At 42.6% G+C, this 25746-nt stretch overlaps 1 protein-coding gene across 4 annotated transcripts in view; it reads left to right on the forward strand.

Annotated features, from left to right (window-relative positions):
* Positions 1 to 25403, forward strand: part of CTNND1 (catenin delta 1) — a 46302-nt gene extending 20899 nt beyond the window's left edge. Inside the window, exons 2-20 of one of the 4 annotated variants that reach the window (XM_060018942.1) lie at positions 1285 to 1401; positions 2836 to 3126; positions 5121 to 5192; positions 5930 to 6082; positions 6498 to 7033; positions 10214 to 10677; positions 11780 to 11963; positions 12819 to 12936; positions 13398 to 13551; positions 14425 to 14493; positions 15345 to 15472; positions 15575 to 15725; positions 16483 to 16675; positions 17029 to 17143; positions 18201 to 18288; positions 21533 to 21595; positions 22361 to 22464; positions 22871 to 22957; positions 23225 to 25403. In XM_060018942.1, coding sequence (XP_059874925.1) covers positions 2932 to 3126; positions 5121 to 5192; positions 5930 to 6082; positions 6498 to 7033; positions 10214 to 10677; positions 11780 to 11963; positions 12819 to 12936; positions 13398 to 13551; positions 14425 to 14493; positions 15345 to 15472; positions 15575 to 15725; positions 16483 to 16675; positions 17029 to 17143; positions 18201 to 18288; positions 21533 to 21595; positions 22361 to 22464; positions 22871 to 22957; positions 23225 to 23236 — 2886 coding nt within the window. In that variant the 5' untranslated portion in view covers positions 1285 to 1401; positions 2836 to 2931 and the 3' untranslated portion in view covers positions 23237 to 25403. The remainder of the gene's footprint in view (positions 1 to 1284; positions 1402 to 2835; positions 3127 to 5120; positions 5193 to 5929; positions 6083 to 6497; positions 7034 to 10213; positions 10678 to 11779; positions 11964 to 12818; positions 12937 to 13397; positions 13552 to 14424; positions 14494 to 15344; positions 15473 to 15574; positions 15726 to 16482; positions 16676 to 17028; positions 17144 to 18200; positions 18289 to 21532; positions 21596 to 22360; positions 22465 to 22870; positions 22958 to 23224) is intronic. The other 3 variants (XM_060018943.1, XM_060018944.1, XM_060018945.1) reach the window with 3 other exon arrangements.
* Positions 25404 to 25746: the final 343 nt, after the last annotated feature.

A 25746-nucleotide genomic window follows, 5' to 3' on the forward strand; every position in this document is an offset into this window, starting at 1 on the left:
CGAAGATGGGAGAAGCTGATGTTTTTCCAGATATTGCTTCCCGACCTAGAGCCCTGGGTAGAGGCCCTACTGCCCTTCCTAACTCCCTGTATTGTATTAGCTAAAGTTGTGGGGGCAGAAAGTGGCAATTTTATGGAAGGGTGACAGTTTCTCTGTGCAACAGGGAGTGTTGGCACTGTATGCCTGAAGTAGTGGTAGTTTGGTCTTTTATTAGCAAAGAAGATTACAGGGCAGAGACTGCCAGAGTGCTAACTACAGTTCAGACAGACCCTGTTGAAACCCAGAACTGGAAGAATCTCCCCAGCTCTGGGTCCTCTTGGTGTGGAAGGTTCATAGGTCATTGTACATAGCAGATGAGGGCAAGTGCAAATGAAGTAACAGAGATGAAAAGGGAGCAACATTCAAAAAAAATAAGGCTACTTATTAAAGACCTTTGAGTGGCCTGTTGGAGTGCAGGGTGGGAATTGAGAAAGTGACAATGGGCTTTGGACCTAAAGGAAGAACAGGAGTTGATAAGTGACTGCGGGAGCCCAGAGCCTGGGTAGGAGGACTTTGGAAAAAAGACTGCCACATTCTTGGATTTAGATCCACTGGAAGGAGATCTAGATCCACTGGAAGGAGTCTTGGTGATGGAGAATTAATTAAGGAGTTTATTGGGTACCTATTTATCAGTTCCTCTGGGTACTCTTGCTTGCTGAATACTACATATACTCTAAAGCAAGCAGGCCCAAGCGATTGTGCTTGGTTTAGGGCTCTGGGGAGCGTGGGAAAGGGAACTGAAGCTAAAGGCTTAGCCTAGGCTAGTCCCCACATGTCTTCCCCACGACGACTATTGCATTGGTTTCTCAATATCTTTGTGGGCATGCTGGGACTGGGCTCTGAGGTTTCTGCCTTAGGGGTGGGAAGGAGGGGGAAGGGCATTCCAACAGCCATTTTTTTTTTCCTTCCCAATTTGGTTGCTGGGAACAGGGGGTAAGTGAATATATATCCATATTATGACCTGCTCCTGGTTCTCTACAGAAATACATGTAGAGGAACTCTGACATGACAGTAGAATCCAGGTTTTAATGAAAACTACGACCAAGGTCCAAGTATTTGAAAACAGAGCAAAGTCCAAAGGGCATTTGTCACATTAAGCAATTCCAAGTCGTATTTTAAATTACTCCCTTCCATTCCCAGATTGTTTTTTCCCCAACACGTGCCCTTGCTGCTCTTTTTTTTTTAATGTATTAGGTATATTTTATTTTCCTCTCATTCCTATTTTTCCTCCAAATATTTCTACAGCTCTCTTCTTCCTGCTTCCTCCTTGCTGTGGTGGCTGGGATGCTTCTCCCATGATATTTTGAATCTAGACTGGGCTGTTCTCTGTTAAACCAATCAGTTACGACCTTCTCTAAACAGGTGTGTATGTAAATATGTTTATTAAGAATAAAAAAAATTTTTAAGTGCCTTTTTTCTGGAGGGGTTGAGGAGAGGGTGGGGAATAGGGGAGAGGGTTTATTCTAAAACCTGCCTTTCAACGTGGTATATCTTGGGCTGACCAGAAAGTCTCTTATAGCCAACTTATAAGAGAGAAACCCTACTAAATCCAACAGTATGACTACAATGCCCCTCCACTTACTAGCCAGCTTGCAGATTATGTAATAGGGTATGGGGAACTCTTCGCTTCTGAATATCATTTATTGTGGAAGTGGTACACATAAACCCTCTAGATACTTGGATATTTACCCTTAGTTGGAATATGTAAAGAGGTAAAAATGTAGCCTGTTTAGAGCTTTCTGCAGGATAACAGAGATGTAGGAAGTTCCAGCTATTAATTGAAGGTTAGAATACGAACTACTTCAAGGGGTAACTTTATAATTTAATATAATGCTCCTTTTCCTACTCCACAAAGAGATGTGAAGGTCACTGAAAATGTTGCCTTTTTACACATAGACTTTTTTATTCTGTTGCTTTCTTGCCTCTGTTAGCCAAGGCACACATTCTGCCCTCAATATTGTAGTATAGTGTTGCTTTTTTTTTTTTTTTGCGGTACGCGGGCCTCTCACTGTTGTGGCCTCTCCCGTTGCGGAGCAACAGGCTCCGGACGCGCAGGGTAAGCGGCCATGGCTCACGGGCCCAGCCGCTCCGCGGCATGTGGGATCCTCCCAGACTGGAGCACGAACCCGTGTCCCCTGCATCGGCAGGCGGACTCTCAACCACTGCGCCACCAGGGAAGCCCTGTAGTATAGTTTTTAGAAGTAGAAAATCCCTTTATAAATGTATCCAATTTGAGGGCTTTAGTTTTATTTCCTGCCTTTGATGGTGGGAATTTTTTTTACTGCATCCATTTCTTACCGGCGTTTTAATTTAGCATATTCATTTAGTATATTTTGCCACCACTCCAGCAATTTCAGTGTTCAGATTTGGGAGAGGTTAAGTAAGATCTGTACTGCCCCTGTATCTCAGAGGTGGCTCGCCCCAGCAGGAGAGCGTGTGCTTGTCTATACTGTGGAGTTACATCTTTCATTGAGTTGATGCCAGCAAATTTTTCCAGGGGAGAATAACCTAATTTTAAACTCATGTCATGACTACAGCCCCTAGGCACATTCTCCCTTGGATCTAGTTGCACTTTTCCTTTCAATAGGTATTTCTTGTGGGGTGTTGAAGAGGGTAATGGCCAAAGGATCCTGCTTGAACAGACACTGGTGGTGGGTCCAGGCTTGGTGGTGGCTCTCTTTCTGTGCTGCAGTAAAACCACGAGAGGGCATCTTTGGCTCTGGGATTAATAATTCATCTGTCTTCTCTGACCTGTGACCTTTTCTTTCTCTCCTCTCTCTTACCTTTTCCCGGTAGTGTGAAGTGAGGGAGGCCTTCTCCCTCCTTCCTCCTCCCCCTGTGATCCACCTTCCCTTTTTACCCTGCCCTGCGGCGGCTCTGCCCCTTACCTTCATGGACGACTCAGAGGTGGAGTCGACCGCCAGCATCTTGGCCTCTGTGAAGGAACAAGAGGCCCAGTTTGAGAAGCTGACCCGGGCGCTGGAGGAGGAACGGCGCCACGTCTCGGCGCAACTGGAACGCGTCCGGGTCTCACCACAAGATGCCAACCCGGTCATGGCCAACGGCACCCTCACCCGCCGGCATCAGGTAACCCCTCTCTCCATCAGACCTGCAGGTAGGACTTTGGCATGGTCATAGAGAGACTATGATCCTTCTTGGGAAACTACTCTCCTCGTGGTTATGGGCTGTCCAGTGCCCATGCCTCATGATAACCTTTACAGGCGTGATAAATGCTGATTAAGAGATAGGGAATATTGCTGCTGTGCTGAGTTGGGTGGACTTATCTCTAGAAGCATCCATCTGACTTCTTGTTTGCTGGAGTGGGGTTTCTGGGATGCAGTTCTAGTAATGGCAGATCCTATAATTTGAAGCTGTGCTCAGGTTACTTGTTTTTTTTCTTGTATGTCCCCCCCCCCGCCCCCATATCAGAAATTAAGGAAATTAAATGCCTACTTAGTGGTTGGGGCAGTTGGGCATCTTGTATCCTCCCTCAGAGAACAGTTTGCTCAGAAGGTGTGGCAGTCAGCGTTCATAAACTGTGCATCCCTGCGCCATGCTCTTCTTGTTGGCTGTGCAGATCATTCCTTGGAGGAAGGGGTTATTGTTAATTCTTTCGGTTAGAGTTGGAGAGCGAGCATCATGCTGCTGTTTAACCCAAATAACCACAGGAGCCAGTGGTCTCTGGGTTGGCTGACTCTGCTGTGACTTGGGAGAGTTGGTGTTAGAAATGAGAAGTATCTTGTGTTTCCTATGGTTTCTGTAGTCTGACTTCGCTGTGATGTAATCTGTCTGAGGTTTTTTGTGTGTGTGTGTGTGTGTGTGTGTGTGTATGTGTATGTAGTAGGCATTGCCTGATAGACTTCATTTTAAGAGATCTCTGATGGGAACGAAGAACAGTGCTCATGCTCCAATAAGTCCTTTCATTGATTACTTATTTATTTTTTAAGATGGAGAAGGTCCCTCATGCTAAGGAGCGTGTTGAGTGAGAGGATATAATTCCAATTGGGGATGATCAGGAATTTGGAAGCAGTGTGTTTGCAGTGTTCCTAGGATTTTTATAGGAACAAGAATAGAGGGTTAGGGTTGAGGGAGGGGTATGTATTGAAAAGGAGAGCAGGATTGCTCAGCCTTGGAGGTGGTGGGGAATTCCAGGATTTAGTACGTGGATTCTCTCTCTCTCTCTCTTTCTCTTTTATTTTTAACTTCTGCTCAGCAATGAAACCACACCCTTCCTTCTTCCTGAAAGTAATGTTTAACTTCCTTTCCCTACAGCATTACACTCCCTATGTAATGGGAGTAGGGTGGGGGAAGAGTCTCCCAAGGTGGCTGAATCTCACTGTATTCTTTTTGAAGGGGAGTAGTCAAATGTATTTTTACGTAGTATAATGTTATTAGATTATTTCCTGCTGTTTAAGACAGAGCAACTTAAGAATGACATTTTTGAACGTGTTCTGTGGCTCTAATAATTGGTGATGAAGATACTGAGACACCTGCTTGAGGGGAGTTGAGATACTTGTTTTCTTTCTACTTGGAAAGAGAAACTCATACTTCTTGCCTCTTTCTTTAAAAAGCTGCCTGGTATGGGAGTTTCCAGTGGTTGTAGAGCATGAAGATGCATGAAACAATAAAGAAGGCTTTGGAAACCCCCCAACCTAGGCTTTCCAAGTTTCCTTATGTTCTTATGGCTTTCCAAAAAGATTTCGTGGGGAACTTATCTGAGTCTCTGCTGTTTATTCAGAAAATAGTTTTTGAGTACCTATTATGTGCCAGGCACTGATCAAGGCACTAGGGAGACAGTGAACAAAACTGACCAAAACCAAAACACAATAAACCTCTGCCCTCATAGAGCTTACGTTCCTATGTTCCAGAGACCCAGTCTGCCAGAGTTCTAGGCCCGGTTCCAATTTTGAGGTGTTAAGTCTAAGGAGTGATGTGCTTCTTTTATCTGTACTGACAGAAGGACTCCAGGCCACAAATGTCTTCTTGAAAGGCCTTTTCCTGTTTGGAACAAAGATCATTTGTCTTTGATAGAGCAAAAGAAGGCCACAAAATGAATTGTCTTCTTGTGGGCTATGTTTCAGAACGGCCGGTTTGTGGGCGATGTTGACCTTGAGCGACAGAAATTTTCAGATCTAAAACTCAACGGACCCCAGGTAATTCTTTTGGCTCAAGGTCTGGGTTGCTTATTCATATCTTTCTTACTTCCTCAGCTTAAGAGCATATTGGTGTCTTCTAAAGTGCCTGGCACATTGTAAGCGCCCATTAATTAGTTTCTTTCATTTAGGAAAATTAAAAAATGGAGTTTCAAAGTATAAATGTAGTTTTATTTTGGAATTAATTGTAATGCCCATTGATCCAGTATTTGATCTCTCAATTACTGCATCCCTTTTCTAGAATGGGCGTGGTTCTACTTTGCAGAAAACCATGCCTAGAATCTGGCTGACCTTGAGCCTTAGGCATATCTGAAGAATAGCATAGAGCTATTCAGAAGATAGCTCTTATTGGGGTTTTCTGGTTCATCTTAAAAGTTCTTACTGGGTGAACTTTTTTTTTTTTTGAAGGATCCCTCAGATGTAGATGTAGCTGCAGTTTAACACGGTTCATATTCACTTAGATGATCAGAACTGGGAAGTTATATCTGCTGTCTCTGTCACTTGGGTGTTGATGTAGCTATAGCTAACTCAGTTCCTGTTTGTTAAGTGACTAGAACTGGGAAATTATGTCTTCTGCCCTTTTGTACAAATTCAAAAGTGGGGACAGGCACCCCTCTAAAAGTCCTGGGGCCCATGGAAGGTGCAGTGTCTTTAGGGAGGCAGTGCCTCTCATTGGGATGGATTGTTAGTATATGTGGCTTAATAATAGCTCTTTCTGTTTTCTCTTTTCCATGTAGGATCACAGTCACCTTTTGTATAGCACCATCCCCAGGATGCAGGAGCCAGGGCAGATTGTGGAGACCTACACGGAGGAGGACCCTGAGGGAGCCATGTCTGTTGTCTCTGTGGAGACCTCGGATGATGGAACCACTCGGCGCACAGAGACCACAGTAAGCTAAGACTTGTACAAGGTCTGGGATGATGGGGAAGTTCTTCCTATGGTCTTCATTAAGGGGAGGGGCTGAGCACTTAATTAGGGTGGGTGAGGAGCCACTGATCTGTGGTAAAGGCATAGAGAAAGTGATCTCTGGGTAGACAGAGAAGATAGAAGAGATATGGGAAGATCTAATGGAATGAGGAAGAGTCTGCAGTAGCTTCCCTTAGAGGCATAGTTAACTGCCTGTGCAATTTTCCTTGCCTGGAGAATTCCTATAAGATGGAGAGAAGGGTAGGTGGTAGATTGCATGGCATTTCTAGGTAAAGCGAGCTGGGGGTAGAGGTTCGTTTCTTTTCTTAGAGTGGTCTAGAATTTAAGCTTAATTTGTTCACTTCATTAATTTTTCTTTTCTCTTTCTTTACTTGAAGGTCAAGAAAGTAGTGAAGACTGTGACAACACGGACAGTCCAGCCAGTCCCTATGGGACCAGATGGGCTGCCTGTAGATGCCTCATCAGTTTCAAACAACTATATCCAGACTCTGGGTCGTGACTTCCGCAAGAATGGCAACGGGGGCCCTGGCCCCTATGTGGGGCAAGCAGGCACTGCTACCCTTCCCAGGAACTTCCACTACCCTCCTGATGGATATAGCCGCCACTATGAAGATGGTTATCCAAGTAGCAGTGACAACTATGGCAGTCTGTCCCGGGTGACCCGCATTGAGGAGCGGTATAGGCCCAGCATGGAAGGTTACCGGGCACCCAGTAGACAGGATGTCTATGGGCCCCAGCCACAGGTTCGGGTAGGTGGGAGCAGTGTGGATCTGCATCGTTTTCATCCAGAGCCTTATGGGCTCGAGGATGACCAGCGTAGCATGGGCTACGATGACGTGGATTACGGCATGATGTCTGATTATGGCACTGGCCGTCGGACTGGGACACCCTCTGACCCTCGGCGACGCCTCAGGTAGGCAAGAAAAAGGGAAGAAAAGGGTCTTTCAAAGACAGCAAAAAGGGGTTGCTCTTCCTTCTCCGTCTAAGTGCTTTTTGGGATCAGAGGTAGTTGTGGCCCCCTCCTCTGCCTGTTTTTGTGGAAGACCACCCTTTTCTTCCCTTTTCTGATTTTACTAAGTATTGACATGCTTTTTTGTCTCTTTTTCATTGTAGAAATTATATATTTTAATTATAGAAAACAACTTGTGATGGTTCTTGGTCTGTGTTCTGAAGAGTGGCCTTTGTTTCTGTGCCAAGAGTTTCTATATTTTCTGCCTAAGATTTGACCCCCTTTTGGAACCTGGTGTCTGAGGCTATGGAATATTTGTTCTTGTGAATTTCTTCAGCTTCTGGTTTGGTGTTAAGAACAAGGTTGAGGGTTTTAGGCCAGAATAGATAGTTAAGGGTATATATAAGAACCTTCGCTGTGATGGTTTTAATCTCAAATAAAAACAAACCTTGATCTCACGAAAACCCTGACACTTTGTGCTTAGGTGCTTACATTTGATTGTAAAGTGAAATGGGGGTGGCTTCCTTAGAGGGTGGTACATTATTGACACTCTGAAAGGTCACTAATTCCGACTTTACTGTTTATCCCTGGGGATTCTTTGGTGATGTGAAAAAGGTAGTAATTGACGTTTGGACTGGTAGATGGTTTGCCTTGAAAAAATGCTTTAGAATGCGAGTTGGCAAACCTTTTCTGTAAAGGACCAAATAGAACTAATTTAGACTTTGCAAACAGTATATCGTTTTTGTTGTATGCCGTTGTTCTTCTTTTTACAACCTTTTAAAAATATAAAAACCATTCTTAGTTTAGTTTTGGGACTGTACAGAAAACAGGTTTGGCCCATGGGCTGCCAATCCGGCTTTAGAATAAATCAGAGACTGTTTTCCAGGCAAAGAGAAACGATAAGAATGAAGGGAGAAGATTTATGGATGTCTTAATGGTAAGGATATCCTAACAGCTGTTGCTGAATTTCTGTATGAGGTCATGACTTTCTAAAACAAATGCCTTGGTGCTCATTTTACTTATATGACGTAGCTTTGGTGAACAGCAGACTGGGCTGGGCCCAGGGGTAGAGGCCTCATTACCTAAGCCTGAGTCACTCACCTTTCAGGTGTCTTTTGGACAGCAAATCCACCTCCTATGTGATTCATCTTTTATTCCTGGGGTGGGGGCACATCAGGCCTTAGTTGGTGCAACTTGGAGTAGTGGTAGATAACAGCTATCACCAAAGGAGTCTGCCTAGGGTGTTGGCTTCTTCTCTTTGTTGACAAGTCTGCTTTTTCTGACTTCCTCATTAGTAGAGGGATTGGATCTAGGTGGGTGCTGGTGGCCAGGTCATTCTGTGTTGTCCTTGCTGTGGCAACTGACATAAAGAAAGAGGGCTTGGGCTTGGTTCTTGGGTTTATTCCAGGGTGATACTGGACTTGGAAACCTGCTTGACTAGCAAGAACATTTGCTGCTTCCTGTTCTGGGGCTAGGAGAGTAATACAAGGTCAAACGAAAACAGTAAGGCAGAATGATTTGTAGAAAAAGCACTGAACCAGAAGACCTTGGTTCTAGTTGTGCCTTTGCCACTAGCTGTGTAGCCTTAAGCAAGTCATTTAATCTTTCTGGGCACAGCTTTGTTATTTGTAAGACAAAGGAAAGAATGTCATGATCCACTTGTAAAAATAACTTGAGTGACCAAAATCTTCAGTTATGGTAGTTGTTTTGTAATTGCTTATATTAAAATAATAATAAAAGTAAAAACATCATCACTACAAAACTAGATAAGCACACCATCCATTGATAAAGAACTACTGTTAACATTTTGATGCTTTTCCTTTGAGTTCTTTTTCTTATACATGTAAACACACTCTGACTTTATTTTTCCCCTACTGAAATGGAATCTTAATATGCTGTTTAGTTGCCTACTTTTAAAACTCAGCTATATAACCTGCTTATTTTGTTTCACTGATATTGCAAAATAGTGATCTTTTACTAACTGCTTTGTCCATTTAAATCACTTTTGAGTGGTTGATGTTGACAGCTATGAGGCAGGCCCTCTGCTCAGGCTAAAACCTTGAGGGTTTGGTGACAGTGGGAGTGGTTTTGCGGAACAAACGACGGGCTTATTTGGAGAGTTCCACACAATGGATTCTCCTCTCTCCTGTGGGAGCCACAGAGTGAGATGAGCTCACTGATAATGGGTCTCTTCCTTCCTGGTGGTTATGAATAAATAATAGTGTGACAGACTCACCCTCTAGTGGTCGTTGGTAGTACTGAAATAGGAAGCAATATCTCTGGTTAGATGTTTTTCTTTACCTGCAGTTGCTCTGTCTGTTCCTTTTCATAGTGACTGGGTATCCCAAATGTGATGGTGGTCAGTAGTATCTATTTTGACAGAATTGGAAGTATTGTCTTTAGAAACTGGAGACTAGAAATTATGTCTCAAACACATTTGTTGAGTAGCAGAGATGACCTTGGGATGAACTGGTGCAAACTAATGTTCAAGCTTACACCTACCTCATCAATACCAAAGCCAAGTCCTCACACGAGGTGTTAAGACATCCTTTACTGCTTTTACTCTATCATCTCTTTTGTAATAATTTCCAAAATAGGGTAAGGAGAGACTTAAATGTGAAATGTGTTTAAGGGTCTTATTCCACCAGCTCTTTCCTGTGTGTAAGTAAATGCCTTATTTTCCCTTTAGCCTAAGACCTTATGAGAGCTGTTCTCAGACATTGTTCGCTAATTTCTGTGGTACCAAGTCAGTTGGTTTCATTAACTCTGCTGTCTGAAGGTTTATTTCAATCTCTATCTGGAGAAGTTTAGTAGGTGTCAGATATCATTCAAACGCTAAGCAGTCAGGATTTGGTTCTTTTTTGTGATTAACTCTCCGAATGCTTGTTGCTCCTCCAAGCTAGTAAACTTCACAGAAAAAAATGGCAGCTTTAATCTAATTGCAGATGCGTTTAAGATTATTGCCTTATCTCATTAAGAAAAATTGATCGGTATATTTTTTATGCAAAGGAGAGATAACATCTAGTGTACTAGAGCTGGGGTTACTCATTCCTTGAAGATGAGGGGTAATGGGAGCCCCCCAAGAAACCAGGCTTAACAACTTAATGTATTCCTTTTTTCTTTCCGGTTCTTCCAACACTGCAGGAGCTATGAAGACATGATTGGTGAGGAGGTACCATCAGACCAGTACTATTGGGCTCCTTTGGCCCAGCACGAACGGGGAAGTTTAGCGAGCTTGGATAGCCTGCGCAAGGGAGGGCCTCCACCCCCAAATTGGAGACAGCCAGAGCTGCCAGAGGTGATAGCCATGCTAGGATTCCGTTTGGATGCTGTCAAGTCCAATGCAGCTGCATACCTGCAACACCTGTGCTACCGCAATGACAAGGTGAAGACTGACGTTCGGAAGCTCAAGGGTATCCCAGTACTGGTGGGCTTGTTAGACCACCCCAAGAAAGAAGTGCACCTTGGCGCCTGTGGAGCTCTCAAGAATATCTCTTTCGGGCGTGACCAGGATAACAAGATTGCTATAAAAAACTGTGATGGTGTTCCTGCTCTTGTGCGATTACTCCGAAAGGCTCGTGATATGGACCTCACTGAAGTTATTACTGGTGAGTTCTAGGCCCAAGGGAAACTGCTAGGTTAGGGTCACTGTTATCCCTTAGAGAGATTGAGAACTAGAAGGATTTCTAGTCCTTTGACTGTTGATTAAATGTTGTGGCCTTTGGGTCAGATCCATCTCACAGATTTGGATCATGCAAGGTTTTCCAAATTTTAAAGCATTGTTTGCTAATGTTTTAAACGCAGAAGATTTCACTTAAAATTCCAGATTCTTGCCTTCTATTTTAAACGTGCGGGAACTGGTAGCAATGGATCTATTTTGCTACCTGGCAGTAGCTGGTCTGAGCTGATTGGGGCACGTGCTCTCCAGTTCGCAATAATTTCCAACATGTTATCTCTGACCAACTGCCACTACTTAGGAAGTTGTCTCCCCAGAATTGAAGCTGAGTGTCAGTTGGCACTTAACCCATATTCTTGTAATTTCTTTAAAATACCTGCTTGTCCTGACTCACCTGCCTGGCATGTATAGGCATTTGTGCTTGTGGTCCTTGCTTTAGAAGAGTGGTTTTTCAGATTGTGGGTCATACTCCATTAGTGTGTATTGAACACAACTTTGTGGATCACAATCAGCGTTCCAAGAGAAAGAAAGAAAGAAAGAAAAAGAAATAGCATAGATCATTAGTTCTCAACTGGGGGTGATCTTGCCCCCCAGAGGAAATTTGCAATGTCTGGCGGTATTTCTGGTTGTCATAACTTGGGAAGGTTGGGAGGGAGTGCTATTAACATCAAATGAGTAAACTCTGGACATACACTAAACATTTAATGTTGGGCAGGACAGCTCCCCACAACAAAGAATTATCTGGCCCAAAATGTCAGTGGCGCTGGGATTGAGAAGTGGGTGTAGATAGCCTAGAGGGTATGGCTTATAATAAGTATTGTTTTATGAAACCTAACTTCATGGGATGTATATTTGTATTGAGCCATAATGTACAATGTATTATTGTGGGTCACAGGCTAGAGCTTGAATATCATTACAAGGTATTTGGTCATTGGGGAAGACTGAGAAATGTTGGAATAGGGCATTCTCTTCGGCATTCTTCAAGCATACTGTCTTGGGTGCTGGAGAGCTATCTGATGAGTTGTCTCTGCCAGGAACCCTGTGGAATCTCTCATCCCATGACTCAATCAAAATGGAGATTGTGGACCATGCACTGCATGCCTTGACAGATGAAGTGATCATTCCGCATTCTGGTTGGGAGCGGGAACCTAGTGAAGATTGTAAGCCGCGCCACATCGAGTGGGAGTCCGTGCTCACCAACACAGCTGGCTGCCTTAGGTAACATGAGGGTTCTGAGAGTATGAAGGTAGAATTTTTGAAGACTAACTTAAATTGCTTTTAAAAAAAGTTTAAACTCCTTACTGTCACTCAGCCTCCGTTCCTATTTGTATTGCATACTATGACTTCAACCTGTTTTTCTACCTTTGTCACTACTCCCTTGCATATCATATATGCCTTATGTGGGGAACGGCAAGTAAACCACATATCTTCCTCACTTCTGTGCCTCTTTGACTTTGTTCATATAATTTGGTAAACATCTGTTCAATACCTACTCCACGTAAGGCAGTCGTTTAGTCCTAGGCTTGTGTGTACCTGTGTTCTTGCCTTCAATTATTTGTATTTCAAGTCAGGCTGCGATAAATGCAACAAATGGAGTACAAACTACTAGAAGGATAGAGTGAGGAAGAGCTCTTCCTCTGTCTGCAATGCCTTTCTCTGCTTATTTATCTTTTGAAGCTAAACTCAAGTGCTTTTATTTCATGTAAGTTTTCCTGATTTCTTTTTCTAATACCCCGTAAATGTGCGATATATTCTTTCTTTGGAATATACCCCTATGTGCTCTGCCCCTATTCTTCACTTGTACTTCCATAGAAGAAGTATCTATTCTGTCTTAAATTATTGTTGTTGGTATACTTTATTTATACACCCCTCTCCCTGGCCTGGTTATAAATGTCCTGAAAGCAGGAACTGTTTTATTCAACTTTCTGTCAACTCCAGTGCCTTCCTTATAACAGGTACTCGTTATTTGTTACAGTGAAAAGAAAAGATATTAAGGGGGCTTGTAGATGTTAAGGATATTAAGAGAGGGTTTCTAGATTTTAGTCATCTTGAAGCCTCTCCTTTTCCCCTCAGGAATGTCAGCTCGGAGAGGAGTGAAGCTCGCCGGAAACTTCGGGAATGTGACGGTTTGGTGGATGCTCTCATTTTCATTGTTCAGGCTGAGATTGGACAGAAAGATTCAGACAGCAAGGTAGGTTAATGGGTGAGAATTCCATTTACAACAACCGTGAGGTACCCATAGTGCAGACCTATCATCTCAGGCTTTCAAATAACATTAGATACCTATACCAGCCCCCACTCCTTAAAGTGGGCGTTCACCATAGACGAAAACTGTTTTCTTTAGAATTTCCTTCACCTATATATTTTAAAGCTGTTTAGCCATACTTGCATTTTTTTTCTGATTAGGAAAAAAGTCAGAGTGAGCCTGAGTTTTGTGTTAACACACCAAATGGTAGCAGAAACCTTCTGTTAGCCTGAGGCTACAAGAATTTTGAGAAGCGTGGGCACTTGAGGTATTGTGAGAGATGATGAATTGGGCTGTGCTTTTGAGGATAAATATTTTAATACGTGCATTGTGGAAGCCTGTACTTGCTAGGAAATCACTATAGTTGTTCTCTTCTCTCATTGAACCTTGTATTTTGTGATCCCAAGCTTGTGGAGAACTGTGTTTGCCTCCTTCGGAACTTGTCGTATCAAGTTCACCGAGAAATCCCACAAGCAGAACGTTACCAAGAGGCACCTCCCAATGTTGCCAACAGTACTGGGCCACATGCTGCCAGTTGCTTTGGGGCCAAGAAGGGCAAAGGTGAGTCTTGGTTCCTTGTTCCTTGCTCTTTAATATAAGGATGGGGAGAGGAAGGAACATGTTTAGCTTTAGGTGCAAAATACTTGCTGAGCAAGTACAGGAATCAGCCCAGTCAAGGGTGTCTTTTTGCTCTGCTGCCGCTTCCCCTGTGTCGTGTGCTTCATGGTGGTGATGATGGTGGTGGTGGCGGTGGTGGTGGTATTGGCATCAGTAATTGGGCAGTGAAGGCCGAGAACTCAACTAATCTGGGGCCTTCTCCCCCATTCCTCCTTTGTGTTTCCTGTGTTTTTCTTTTCCTCTCCGCTTTCCTGCTTGTTTTCCCATGATCCTGTTGACATCTCTCTGCCGCATTTTTCTTCCTTCATTTCTCTCCTCTACTTTCCACCTTGGGTGATGCACTGGAAGATGAGTGGTTCTCCAGAGGTGAGTGGAATCTTTTAAGGCGCTTACCTACTTCTAATTTGCATGTTTTGGTTTTAGCTTCCCTGGTATTTCTTTGCCTAACCCTTCCCTGTGGATGCATGTAGGAAAATTCAGTTGAGGATGGCCACTGAAACAAGTTTAGCTCTTCTGAGCTAATGGCTCATGGCATGCTATTTCTGGACAGCAGCCCCAGTTATCAGGACTCAGGACGGCAGCAACAGTAGTGGTTATCCTTGTCTTACCCACGTGCTGCCTGTTTTCTGTTCTTGTACCTGATAGGGACAAGCTGGGGATCCTGGTGTTTTGTCTGTTTGTCTGTTTTCTTGTTTTTTGCCCCTCTTGATGCATCTCTGATCCAAAGATTTTGACTGAAGAATAAAAAAATATACTGGGTAGACTCTTCCCTTTCTTAAACTCTTTACCCCTTCCCCCTTTTTTTAATTTCCAAAGGGAAAAAACCCACAGAGGATCCAATAAATGATACAGTGGATTTCCCTAAAAGAACTAGTCCTGCTCGAGGTAAGATATGTTTTTCTTCTCAGGCTCCATAGAGCTCATGAACATAGTCCACAGATAGGTGTTTGGCAGCCTAACAGTAGGCTGTACAGTACGTTCACTGTTCTGTCTTCTCTGACTTAAGGATTTGAAGTGATGACAGAAGTATTTGGAAACTAATAACAGGAACTTTCAAAGGACTTCTTGTTATGGCAACTCTTCAGATTACTTGAGGATAAGGACCTGATGGTAGTCTAGACCAGAAACTTAAGTACCCTAAGTAGCCACTAGTTCTTGGGACTCAAACTTTACTTGTTATAAGAAGTCTCTTTATCACAGTTTGGATCTTTATATTCATCAATATGGTGAGTCCAAAATTCACAGCTCCCCGTGGATATAAAAATTCAGATGTTATTAAATTTGAGCCCCTTTCACTTAATCATAGTTCAGGTGGGCAGAATGACTCACTTAAGTTAGAAATAATTCATCTGAGATGAGGAATCTTTAACTCTGAGTGCTATCGATGAGTAAATGAATCCCTTCAGTGCCAAGCAAGGTCAGAGTAAACTGTGGGAGGAGAGAAGAGGCTAGGAGGAGGGAGAGACAGGAGTTGCATATGAGTTGATATCTGTTTTGCTCTTGCCATGGTTGATTTATTCTTAAGGCTACATTCTTAAGGCTACATCTGACTACATCAGATGTAGTAGTCAGACCTCTTGAGTTTGCTGTTGGGTGAGTGGGAGGGGTTAGAGAGTTTACTGGTATTGGAGCATAAACCCATTAATCCAGAGTACTAACACTGGAGTTCAACCAGCCAGAGCCTGGTTCGTAGGTACTGATGAGTGTCCTCTGCTTTCTTGTCCTTTCTTGTGCAGGCTATGAACTTTTATTTCAACCAGAGGTGGTTCGGATATACATCTCACTCCTCAAGGAGAGCAAGAATCCTGCCATCCTAGAAGCCTCAGCAGGGGCCATCCAGAACTTGTGTGCTGGGCGCTGGACGGTGAGTACCTTTTACAAAATGGATTTGGAGATGGGAGGACTTAGCTAACTAGTTTGCTACCATTTATAATCTGTTCTACTTCTTTCCATGTGCTACTTGCAGTATGGTCGATATATCCGCTCAGCTCTGCGTCAAGAGAAGGCTCTTTCTGCCATTGCTGACCTCCTGACCAATGAACATGAGCGGGTCGTGAAAGCTGCCTCTGGAGCCCTGAGAAATCTGGCTGTGGATGCTCGCAACAAAGAATTAATTGGTGAGGAGCCGTTACCTTAGCATCTAGTACAGCACCTTTGATCCAACAGGTGCTAAATAATTTATTTGTTGAAAGGGCTGAGGAAGAATCCTAGTCCTCCGTAGTTTGTGAATCTGGAGGTTGGAGAAGGTTATAGTTCAATGGTTCTTGGAAAGACAAGAGGGGCTGATTCTTCAAAAATAGAATAACAATATCTATCTATTGAGCATGTACTTTGTTACTAGGGATTGTTAAGCATGTCTGTATATTCTCATTTAAATGTCACCACTTTACAAGGGTCCTTTTTTTAAAATTTTTTGTTAGAATAAGGAAACTGAGGGTCAGGGAAGTTAAGTAATTTGTCCGGAGTTAATATAGCTCATAAGTGACAGAGCCCAGTTTTTGTTTTTCTTAAATTCACAATGACTGTTCTATTAAGCTATAATAGTAGTATAATATTCTGTAGTATAGTATTCAGTGTACTATTTTCATTAGACTATCTGAATGGACTGTGTAGCATATTTGAGATAAAGTATTCAGATTGTTTTAATGTGACTGAAAGAGAGAATAAATAAAAGAATAGGAAGGACAGTATATCCATGGCTATTCCAGGTCCTTTGCTCTTTTGAAATGATAATCCTACAGGAGAAGGAAGTTGATTCATGTGGATAGTATCTATGCTTGATATGAGCAATGCGATTAAGTGTAGTGTTAGGCTCCTAACAACCTGACTCAGCTTGTTCTCCCCGCACACATTCCTCCTGTCTCACCGCTATAGGTAAACATGCTATTCCTAACTTGGTAAAGAATCTGCCAGGAGGGCAACAGAGCTCTTCCCAGAATTTCTCTGAGGACACTGTGGTCTCTGTTTTGAATACCATCAATGAAGTTATTGCTGAGAACTTGGAGGCTGCCAAAAAGCTTCGAGAAACACAGGGTATTGAGAAGCTGGTTTTGATCAACAAATCAGGGTGAGATTAACACTTAAAATTACAACTGGAAAAGTTTGAATATGAGAGAGGGGTTGCTGGGAAGGGGCTTTCCCCTTTTGCTTTTTAAGGTTATTTTCCCTTATTTACATGGAAAGTATAAAGAGGTATTGCTCTTTTTTCTGTCTTCATGTTGATCCATAAATTGATAAGACTCTTACATCAAACATTTCTTTGTGTCACCGTTTGAGTTAAAACATGAGACTTGGTGAATACTTGATCTTGCCTGTTTTGGGATTTATATCCGTACGTTACATTATATTAGAGAGTACAAGTTTTCAGCTTCTTCCCTCGTCTTACATCCAAATTCCATCTGGTGTTACTTTCCTCAAAAGGAACCGCTCAGAAAAAGAAGTTCGAGCAGCAGCGCTTGTATTACAGACAATCTGGGGATACAAGGAACTGCGGAAGCCACTGGAAAAAGAAGGATGGAAGAAGTCAGACTTTCAGGTAGAATAACTCTTGGGACTGAGACTTTCACCTTTTTTTCCCCTTGGTCTCAGGTAATGCTTTTGTCTTTGGTTCTTCTATTTCACTGTCACACTGAGTCTACTTTTTTGTTTTTTTTCTTTTGTATTTTGACGGCATGTGGGATGGTTCCCCAACCAGGGATTGAACCTGGGCCTCCGCAGTGAAAACGCTGAATCCTAACCACTAGGCCACCAGGGAACTTCCCCTGAGTCTACTTTTGCCCCAAGTCACTGTGTGTAAAGAAATAATTTATTAACTTTCCCCCCAAAATGGTGCCTATAGTTCATTTGCTGCTGAAATAGCTCTGGTCTTCCTCTGTGTCATAGCACAGTGTAAATGCCAGTGGTAATGAAGGATGATGATGGCCTTTTTGACTTTCTCCGAATCTGCCTTAGCCCTTTGAAGGAGTTTGCCATTTTCTGAACTGTCATTTTCTGAGACTGTATCTCCTTGATAGCGTGAGTGTTTGATACCTTTGTAATCTGTTCAGAACACAAATAGAAGCCTAATATCCTAGTTTTTTTTTTTTTTTTAATTTATTTTATTTTATTTTATTTTTTTGGCTGCATTGGGTCTTCGTTGCTGCAAGCGGGCTTTTCTCTGGTTGCGGCGAGCGGGGGCTACTCGTTGTTGTGGTATGCAGGCTTCTCATTGTGGTGGTTTCTCTTGTTGGGAGCATGGGCTCTAGGCGCGTGGGCTTCAGTAGTTGTGGCACACGGGCTCAGTAGTTGTGGCTCGCAGGTTCTAGAGCTCAGGCTCAGTAGTTGTGGCGCACAGGCTTAGTTGCTCCGCGGCATGTGGGATCTTCCCGGACCAGGGCTCGAACCTGTGTCCCCTGCATTGTCAGGCGAATTCCTAACCACTGTGCCACCAGGGAAGCCCTAATATCCTAGTTTTGTTTCACTATATAGGTGTTTATTTAACCCTTACGAGTTACCTATTCGGGAATAAGGACCTAAAAGTCTGAGCCCATTAAGAAGTAAGATAAGGGTGAATTCAGTACTCTGTGACAGTATTGTGTTTTGTTTGCCTCCAGGTGAATCTAAACAATGCTTCTCGAAGCCAGAGCAGTCATTCATATGATGATAGCACTCTCCCTCTCATTGACCGGAACCAGAAATCAGGTACAGTAACCAGGGGACATAGCCCTCTGCTTTTATTCCACTTCTGCTATTCTTCTGCTCTTCTTTCGTTAGATGGCTTACCATCTAATGAAATAGCATATATATTTATTTCTGAATGAGCTTGTCTTTTGGTGGAGGGAGAGTAATATTTCACCTCAGGATTATAACCCAGAAGCTGGTAGACCTGAGCATCAGCAAATAAGACAGGCAGTTAGCCTGCGTGTGACTCCCCCATCTTTGCTTGTGGACTTAAAATGACCAGGGAGCGAACCCTACTCTGTTTCCTCTATTTACGATATACTCGGCATATAACAGTGTATAAATTTAAGATGTACAGCATAATGATTTGACATATGTATATAGATAGTGCCTGACTTAACGACGGTTTGGCTTATGATTTTTCGACTTTGTGGTGGCGCAAAAGTGATGTGCATTCAGTAGAAACTATTTCAAATGCTGAGTTTTGCTCTTTTCCCTGGCGAGCGATAGCATGGTGGGACAGCGTCTCACACTGCAGCATCGGCTGCAGCTCCCAGTTAGCCATGCAGTCATGAGGGTGGACAGCCGATACACTTACAGCCATTCTGTTTTTCACTTTTAGTACAGTATTCAATAAATTATATTATGAGGTATTCAACACTTTATTATAAAGTAGGCTTTGTGTTAGATGATTTTGTCCAACTGTAGGCTGATGTAAGTATTGTGAGCACGTTTAAGGTAGGCTGGGCTAAGCTATGGTTGGTGGGTTAGGTGTATTAAAATGCATTTTCAACTTATGATAGGTTTATCAGGATGTAACCCCGTTGTAAGTCCGAGGAAGATCTGTATATTGCAAAATGATTTTTTTTCCCTTTTGAATTTTCATATAATACCAAGTAGTATGTGTTTACTGTTGAAAAATTAGAAAATACAAACCAGAAAAATGACAACAAAAAAAGTCACTTATTTCTGTTATCCAGAGATAACCACTCCTATTCTATCTCCTCTAAACACTGCCATGTGAGCAGATACATTTTTCTTCAAAAGACAAATCATATATTTAGTGCTTATTATAACCCTTTTAATCTTAATGACACTTGGGTTTTGCCTCAGTCAGGGTTCTTAAAATGTGGTCTGAGGATCACCAAATCTGTTGACATTTGTGCTGATGGTGCATAAGCAGTGGTGGTGCTTTATTGCTGGAGGCTGAGTGTAAACCAGGGCGATGACACCAAACCAAACTAGTTGTTGTAGTCTTTGTTGCCATGTACTTGCAGTTATAAGAAGGGCCAGTTTCTGGAGGGTAGGGGGAAAAAAAGGAGCCAAGTTCACTTAAGAACGTACTTGATGGAACTGTAACAATGTTAATTTTATTGTTTCTGCTCTTGAGTACACAGCTTTTTAATAGCCTGTGTTGATGATATAGGGGGTACTCATAAAGCACCCTGCAGCATACCAAAGCATGATGGTAATCTTGAGGAAAAGCACTTGTGCTATTGTTGGAGTTACTAGGTACACTAACCACTTTTTTTTTTTTGGAACACTATTTTTACTTAAAAAAATAGACATTTTCTTGAAAATGAACACAATGAGCTTGTCAGTTTGAGGAAAAATAACTGACAGTACTTGCCTGAATTTTCAAGAGAAAATTTTATTTTTATTTATTTATTTTTAAAATTTATTTATTTATTTATGGCCGTGTTGGGTCTTCGTTTCTGTGCGAGGGCTTTCTCTAGTTGTGGCAAGCGGAGGCCACTCTTCATCGCAGTGCGCGGGCCTCTCACTATCGCGGCCTCTCTTGTTGCAGAGCACAGGCTCCAGATGCGCAGGCTCAGTAGTTGTGGCTCATGGGCCTAGTTGCTCCGCGGCATGTGGGATCTTCCCAGACCAGGGCTTGAACCCGTGTGCCCTGTATTGGCAGGCAGATTCTCAACCACTGTGCCACCAGGGAAGCCCGAAAATTTTAAATTTTGGAAGAATTGTATCTGTCACTGTGAGCCTGGTAACATCCCAATAGTTAATATACTTTTAAATGAAATCAGTGGCGATGTTAATGAATGTGATTTTTTTGATATTATATCATGAAATGTGTTAACATTTAGAAAATCTGCATAACTCTGTGAACCAGTATTTTCCAAGTGACCAGTGCATGATTTTCAAAATCATGCATGAGTAACTGATCCATTCAAAGTGTAAGACAGACCAATAGATGTTAATTTAACAGACTATGAAGAGAGCCTTAGTTTGGATTCACATTCCTTATTGCGCTAACCTTAAAGAAACTCGCCTTGTCGAGTATTAGTATACTATCAAAGAATATCCACAGTTATCTGAAAAGACTAATAAAGTTCTCCTCCCTTTTCCAACTTCTTATCTGTGTGATGCTGGATTTTCTTTATATAATTCATCCAAAATAACATCACAACGGATTGAATACAGAGGCAGATATGGGAATCTAGCTATCTTCTCTTTAAAGATGTGCAAAAATGTAAAACAGTGCTTTTTATTTTTTTTGATAAGTGTGTACGTTTATAAAGCCATCTTGAACAATTTGGTACACTATCCACTGTGATGCTACTAAAAATCAGTTTGATTCTTTTTTTTTTTTTTTACTTTCTGGTGAGAAAGAAACATTTTTAATTTTTATCCTTTTTTTTTTATTGGAGTATAGTTGATTTACAGTGCTGTGTCAGTTTCTGCTGTACAGCAGAGTGAGTCATTTATGTTCATCCAAAATAACATCACAACGGATTGAATACAGAGGCAGATACGGGAATCTAGCTATCTTCTCTTAAACCAAACTTTAAATATGTGCAAAAATATAAAACAATGCTTTCTTTAAAAAAATTAAAAGTATTATTTATGTTAACGGAATAAGTATTGTTCTTTTAAATGAAATAAATATTTAAAATAAATTTTAAATGAAATAAATATTTAAAAGCACTGTGGCTATTAATACATGTAGTCTATACCAGTGAACATTCTTTGGATCCTCATAACTTCTAAGAATATAAAGGGGCCCTGAGACCAAATAATTTGAAACCTGCTGGCTTAGAGTGAATCGTTTCTTATGTTAGAGTCTGGAGGAAAGGGATCTCTTTAAGTTCCATGAGGGCTTTGTCTAGAGCCTGGCACTTGTGGTGGGTGCTTAGTAAAAGTTTGATGGGAGGGAGGGGGAAGGGAGGACAGACTAGAGAGCAATTTTTATGAGTTTAGATTTTGAAGAGTTGGGTTTTGACCTGGATAACTTTCTGACTCCCTGTAGATAAGAAACCTGATCGGGAAGAAATTCAGATGAGCAGTATGGGATCAAACACAAAATCATTAGGTAGGTGATTAATTCCTGCCTAAGGATATGGAGTAAGCCATATTATCATATGGGATGAGGAGAACTGTGTGGCTCTGTAGCTCTTTCCAGCACCCGCACCATTCACCTTCCTGGAAGGACACTGGCTGGACATTCCATTGGGAAGGATTCAAGGAAGTGTAGTAAAATCTGATCTGTCTACCTTTTTCCACATTCCCAAATGCTCAAAGGTTAAAAAAAAAAAAGCTTCATATTCCTCCCCCATTAATACAGAATCAAGCGTGTGTCCCTAAACTGTTGCTCACAGCCTTTCACAGTCTGACGCCAGGTTCGCTCTGTCTTACTCTCCATATACTCTGTTTGAGCCCACCTAGTCTACTTGCTATCCTGTCTCTTCACTATACTTTTTTATCTTGCTCTTGTAATACCTCCTATTGGAATGTCCTTCCCACTTGCTTTGTAAACGGTCTTCATCCCCAAAGGCTTGGCTGAATTCCTGTCTACTCTGTTAGGTCCTTCCTAACTATTGCAGCTCACCTCACTATCTTCTCCTAATTCCAGTACCCTTCATAGATCTCTTCAGTTTAGCTTTATTATCATATATGATATATTTTGCCTTCCCAGTTAGATGTAAGTTTTTTTATGTCAAGGACCACCTGACCTTAATGCCTTTGGTAAAGCTCAAATGCTTTACCAAAGAGGTGCCTAAATCACGTTTATCTGCCTAATACATATTCTACACTAGAGGGGAACATCATGTCTCTGTACTTTTTTTTTTTAAACTAGATAACAACTATTCCACACTGAATGAGAGAGGAGACCACAGTAGAACACTGGATCGATCTGGGGATCTAGGCGAAATGGAGCCATTGAAGGGAACGCCCCTGATGGTAAATTCTCTTTATATACTATTGTCCTTCTGAGGCTAGTTCTGTTTTGAAGCCTGCATGTTCTGTGAAATAGGAAAAAAGGACTTAGTGAAAGACAGCACCTTTCCTTGTAGGGGTTTTCAGGGAAAAAGTAGGAGTTTTGACTCACATTGGGGTTTCTGGTGCCATTGTTCTGCGACGGTCGAGATGGGAGAAAGAAGGCCATGACTGTGTCGCTGGTGTGGCTAGCGCCAGCTGGTCTGTCCTCGCGTTGCTCTCTTTCTGCGCCTGGCTTTGTTTGAATATCTTGCCCTTCACTTGCTATTACCTTGTTTTGTTTGAGTTTACGAATCTGGGGATTTTCCCTAGATCTGGCACGCACTCATGTTTTCTTACTCTCATACTAACACATTGCATGTGTTCACAGCAGGACGAGGGGCAGGAATCTCTGGAGGAAGAGGTGGATGTGTTGGTTTTGGATGATGAGGGGGACCAAATGTCTTACCCCCCCATGGTACGTCCTTCAGCCACCCCCAAGATCATCCTTGAGGAGGAGGTCTCTGTGCCAGCAGTTTGCCAATCATGCTGATCTGATCAGTCAGCCGCACGGGGCTTAGGGGTGCTGCTTCTGTGATTGTTACCTCTTAAGAGGCTGGGACGTGCCGCTGGTGATCTGATTCTCCATTATGTGCTGCTTTCTTCCCTTCAGATTTGCTCAGCTCTCTTTTGGTTCTCCTTATTCCCAACCCTATTAACATCTCTTTCTCTTTTTTCCCTACAGCAGAAGATTTAGCACCACTCTCTCCGCTACATCTGGGCTTATAATATATGTACTTTTATTTTTTGGTGGTGAAATGGACTGATGATTTTTCCCTTTCTTCGCTGGACTGTTGTGCCCACTGCCACACTGCCTCCTGCCCTTGTAGCCCTAAGTGGCTGCCTTCTTTCCATCAACTCCCTAACTTCTTCCAGTGAAGCTTAATTGTCCCTCCTCCCCCCTCCAGATCCCCTGCAATTACTCCCAAGAAGCCTGACTCAGTTATATGCATATCTTGAGAGACTGCTGCAGATTAGCTCTTTTTGCCAGCTCTCCCTGGAACTCTTGGCCTTGTGTGGAGGGAGGGAGAGAGTGGGAATCCTCACTGGAAGCTATGGGAAGAATTGGAAGTTACATGCTATATATGCAGTGTCCAGCAATCTGATAAACCCATGATTCTTAAGCAAGATTTTTCTTCTCTTGGTGGGGAAGGGACCTTTACTTTTTTGGAGAGTGGAGGGCGTGAGCTCTTCCTTTATTCCTAATGACTATTTTTGAAGCAAAGACGGCCGGCGACATTGGCACATACCACTTGGCAAGGGCCCTTGAGCAAGTGAAGGTTTCCTAGAGCGGAGATTAAGAAACCTTGCCCTCCTCAACTCCAGGGCAGGGACCATCAAGGACCTACAGACTCCATCTCTTCTCCAAGCCTCATGCCAGCCCTGGGCTGCAGCTGCTGCCCCTTACTGAGGCTGTCCTTAACCCTCCTCTCCCATCCTGTGATAATAATGTCTGCTGACTTGGCCTGGCCATTTTCAAGAGGCTGTAGAAAGAGGAGAATATGTCAAGGAAGACTTCTTGGGTGAGAAGGAGCAGAAAGATGTCTTCTGGGGAGAAGAGCCTCTAGGAGGAGCGAGTAGGAATGTACATGAATCATTTAGTCTGAAACTGTCAGGAAGCTACAAAGCTGGCTTCCCCCTGCCCTTATTTCTCCTTTTTCTCACCCTTATAGCCCCATCCTCCCCTGCTTCCTCCCTGGATTGGTTGGCTGACTAAAGGACTTGATGTACATACTCCTGCCCCCCTTTACCCTTAAAAAGGTGGGGTTCGCCCCTGGCTTTGCCTCTTCTTTGTGCCTTTGGCCTGGGGTGCGTCTCCTCCTTCCCTTCTATGTGCCTTTCTTTGCCTCTGCAGTCTCATTTCTCATAATTTTGCAAATTATATTTTGTTGCTTTCTTACCTACTTCTTGGCCCTAAATAGCAGAAAGAAGAGGAGAGGTGATCTAGAGAACCTCAGTCTCTCCACTGGGAATTGGAATAGCCTCTAATTTTAGCCATAGAAGGTTTTTCTCAACTGTATATGTTGGGATTTTGCAAAAATCCTGTTCTGATGAACCTCCAAATGAGATTGGTGGGAGGAGTGAGTGGTGTGACTCTTGCTCCTTAGTTGCCCAGAATGATTGTCGTCTCTGAAGGGGTTATAGGGAAGTCGTGTCCATATCCCCCTCCCCGACCACCCCCCCACCCCTGTTCCTCCTCCTTTTAGTTTAGTGTATATTAGCAGGTTGGGCTAGAGGAATCAGCTGCTATGCGGTTGATTTTTTTTTGTTTTTTTTTTTTTAACCCTTTCCCTTATTTGCCTTTTACTCCTCCCCTTAATCTAAAAGCTCCGTTTAATGCAACTGGAAATCTTTATGCTCCTCTCTCCCCCTTCCTTTATATATTGAGGCTTTGGGGTAGGAGAAAAGTGCACAACCCCCCACCCGCCTTCCCTCTGCATTAAAATTCCTTATTTACCCCTTTTCCCCTTCACATTTCGTCCCACTCCTTTTCTGGCAAAAAGGAGCCTTTTCCTTTCTGTGACCCTGAGAGCATACTGCACAGGGGAGATCGCCCCCATCCAGATGTGGCTCCACTCTTGGTTTCTCTTGTCTTCTTCTGCTCTTTTCCTGGTGCTCTTTTTGTCGGTGGGGTGTGGGTAATAGAACAGCCATGGGCTTTTGGGGACCTTTAACTGTTTTTTCCTTTTCATTTATAAAAACACTAAACGTTCAATTTCAGAGAACCAAAAATCCCACCTTCCCACCGAACACTACTAAGGGGCATGTCTTCTGCTCCATACCTTTTCTGTTTTTCTTTCTCTCTTGTTAATGCTTTTAAAAACAAATGAGTTTTTTTATATAAATAAAGTTTTTAAAGTGTGTATGTGGGGGGTGTGTGTCATTTCTTCACTTTAAGCTGTATCTCTTCTCTCCTTTTCATCTTGGTTACTTCCTTATGTATCAGTGTCCTTTTTCTCTGCAGAGCAACTAGAAGGGGATTGTACCAGGACTGATTTATTTTGAGCTCAATCCCAACTCTTAACAAGGAACCTTCTTTTTAATTTTATATGAAACATTTTTCCTCTGAAGATTCTTAAAAATTAAATGTGGCTAAGTAGAGCACGGGAAGCTTGTTGCTAACTTAGAGATAGGAAACTGAAGTATAAAGAATTAATAAGTCACTGGGATTCTTTTGCGACATTTGACAAAACTAACGTTGAATAA

This window comes from Delphinus delphis, chromosome 8 (assembly GCF_949987515.2).
Source record: "Delphinus delphis chromosome 8, mDelDel1.2, whole genome shotgun sequence".
Classification (NCBI taxonomy): domain Eukaryota; kingdom Metazoa; phylum Chordata; class Mammalia; order Artiodactyla; family Delphinidae; genus Delphinus; species Delphinus delphis.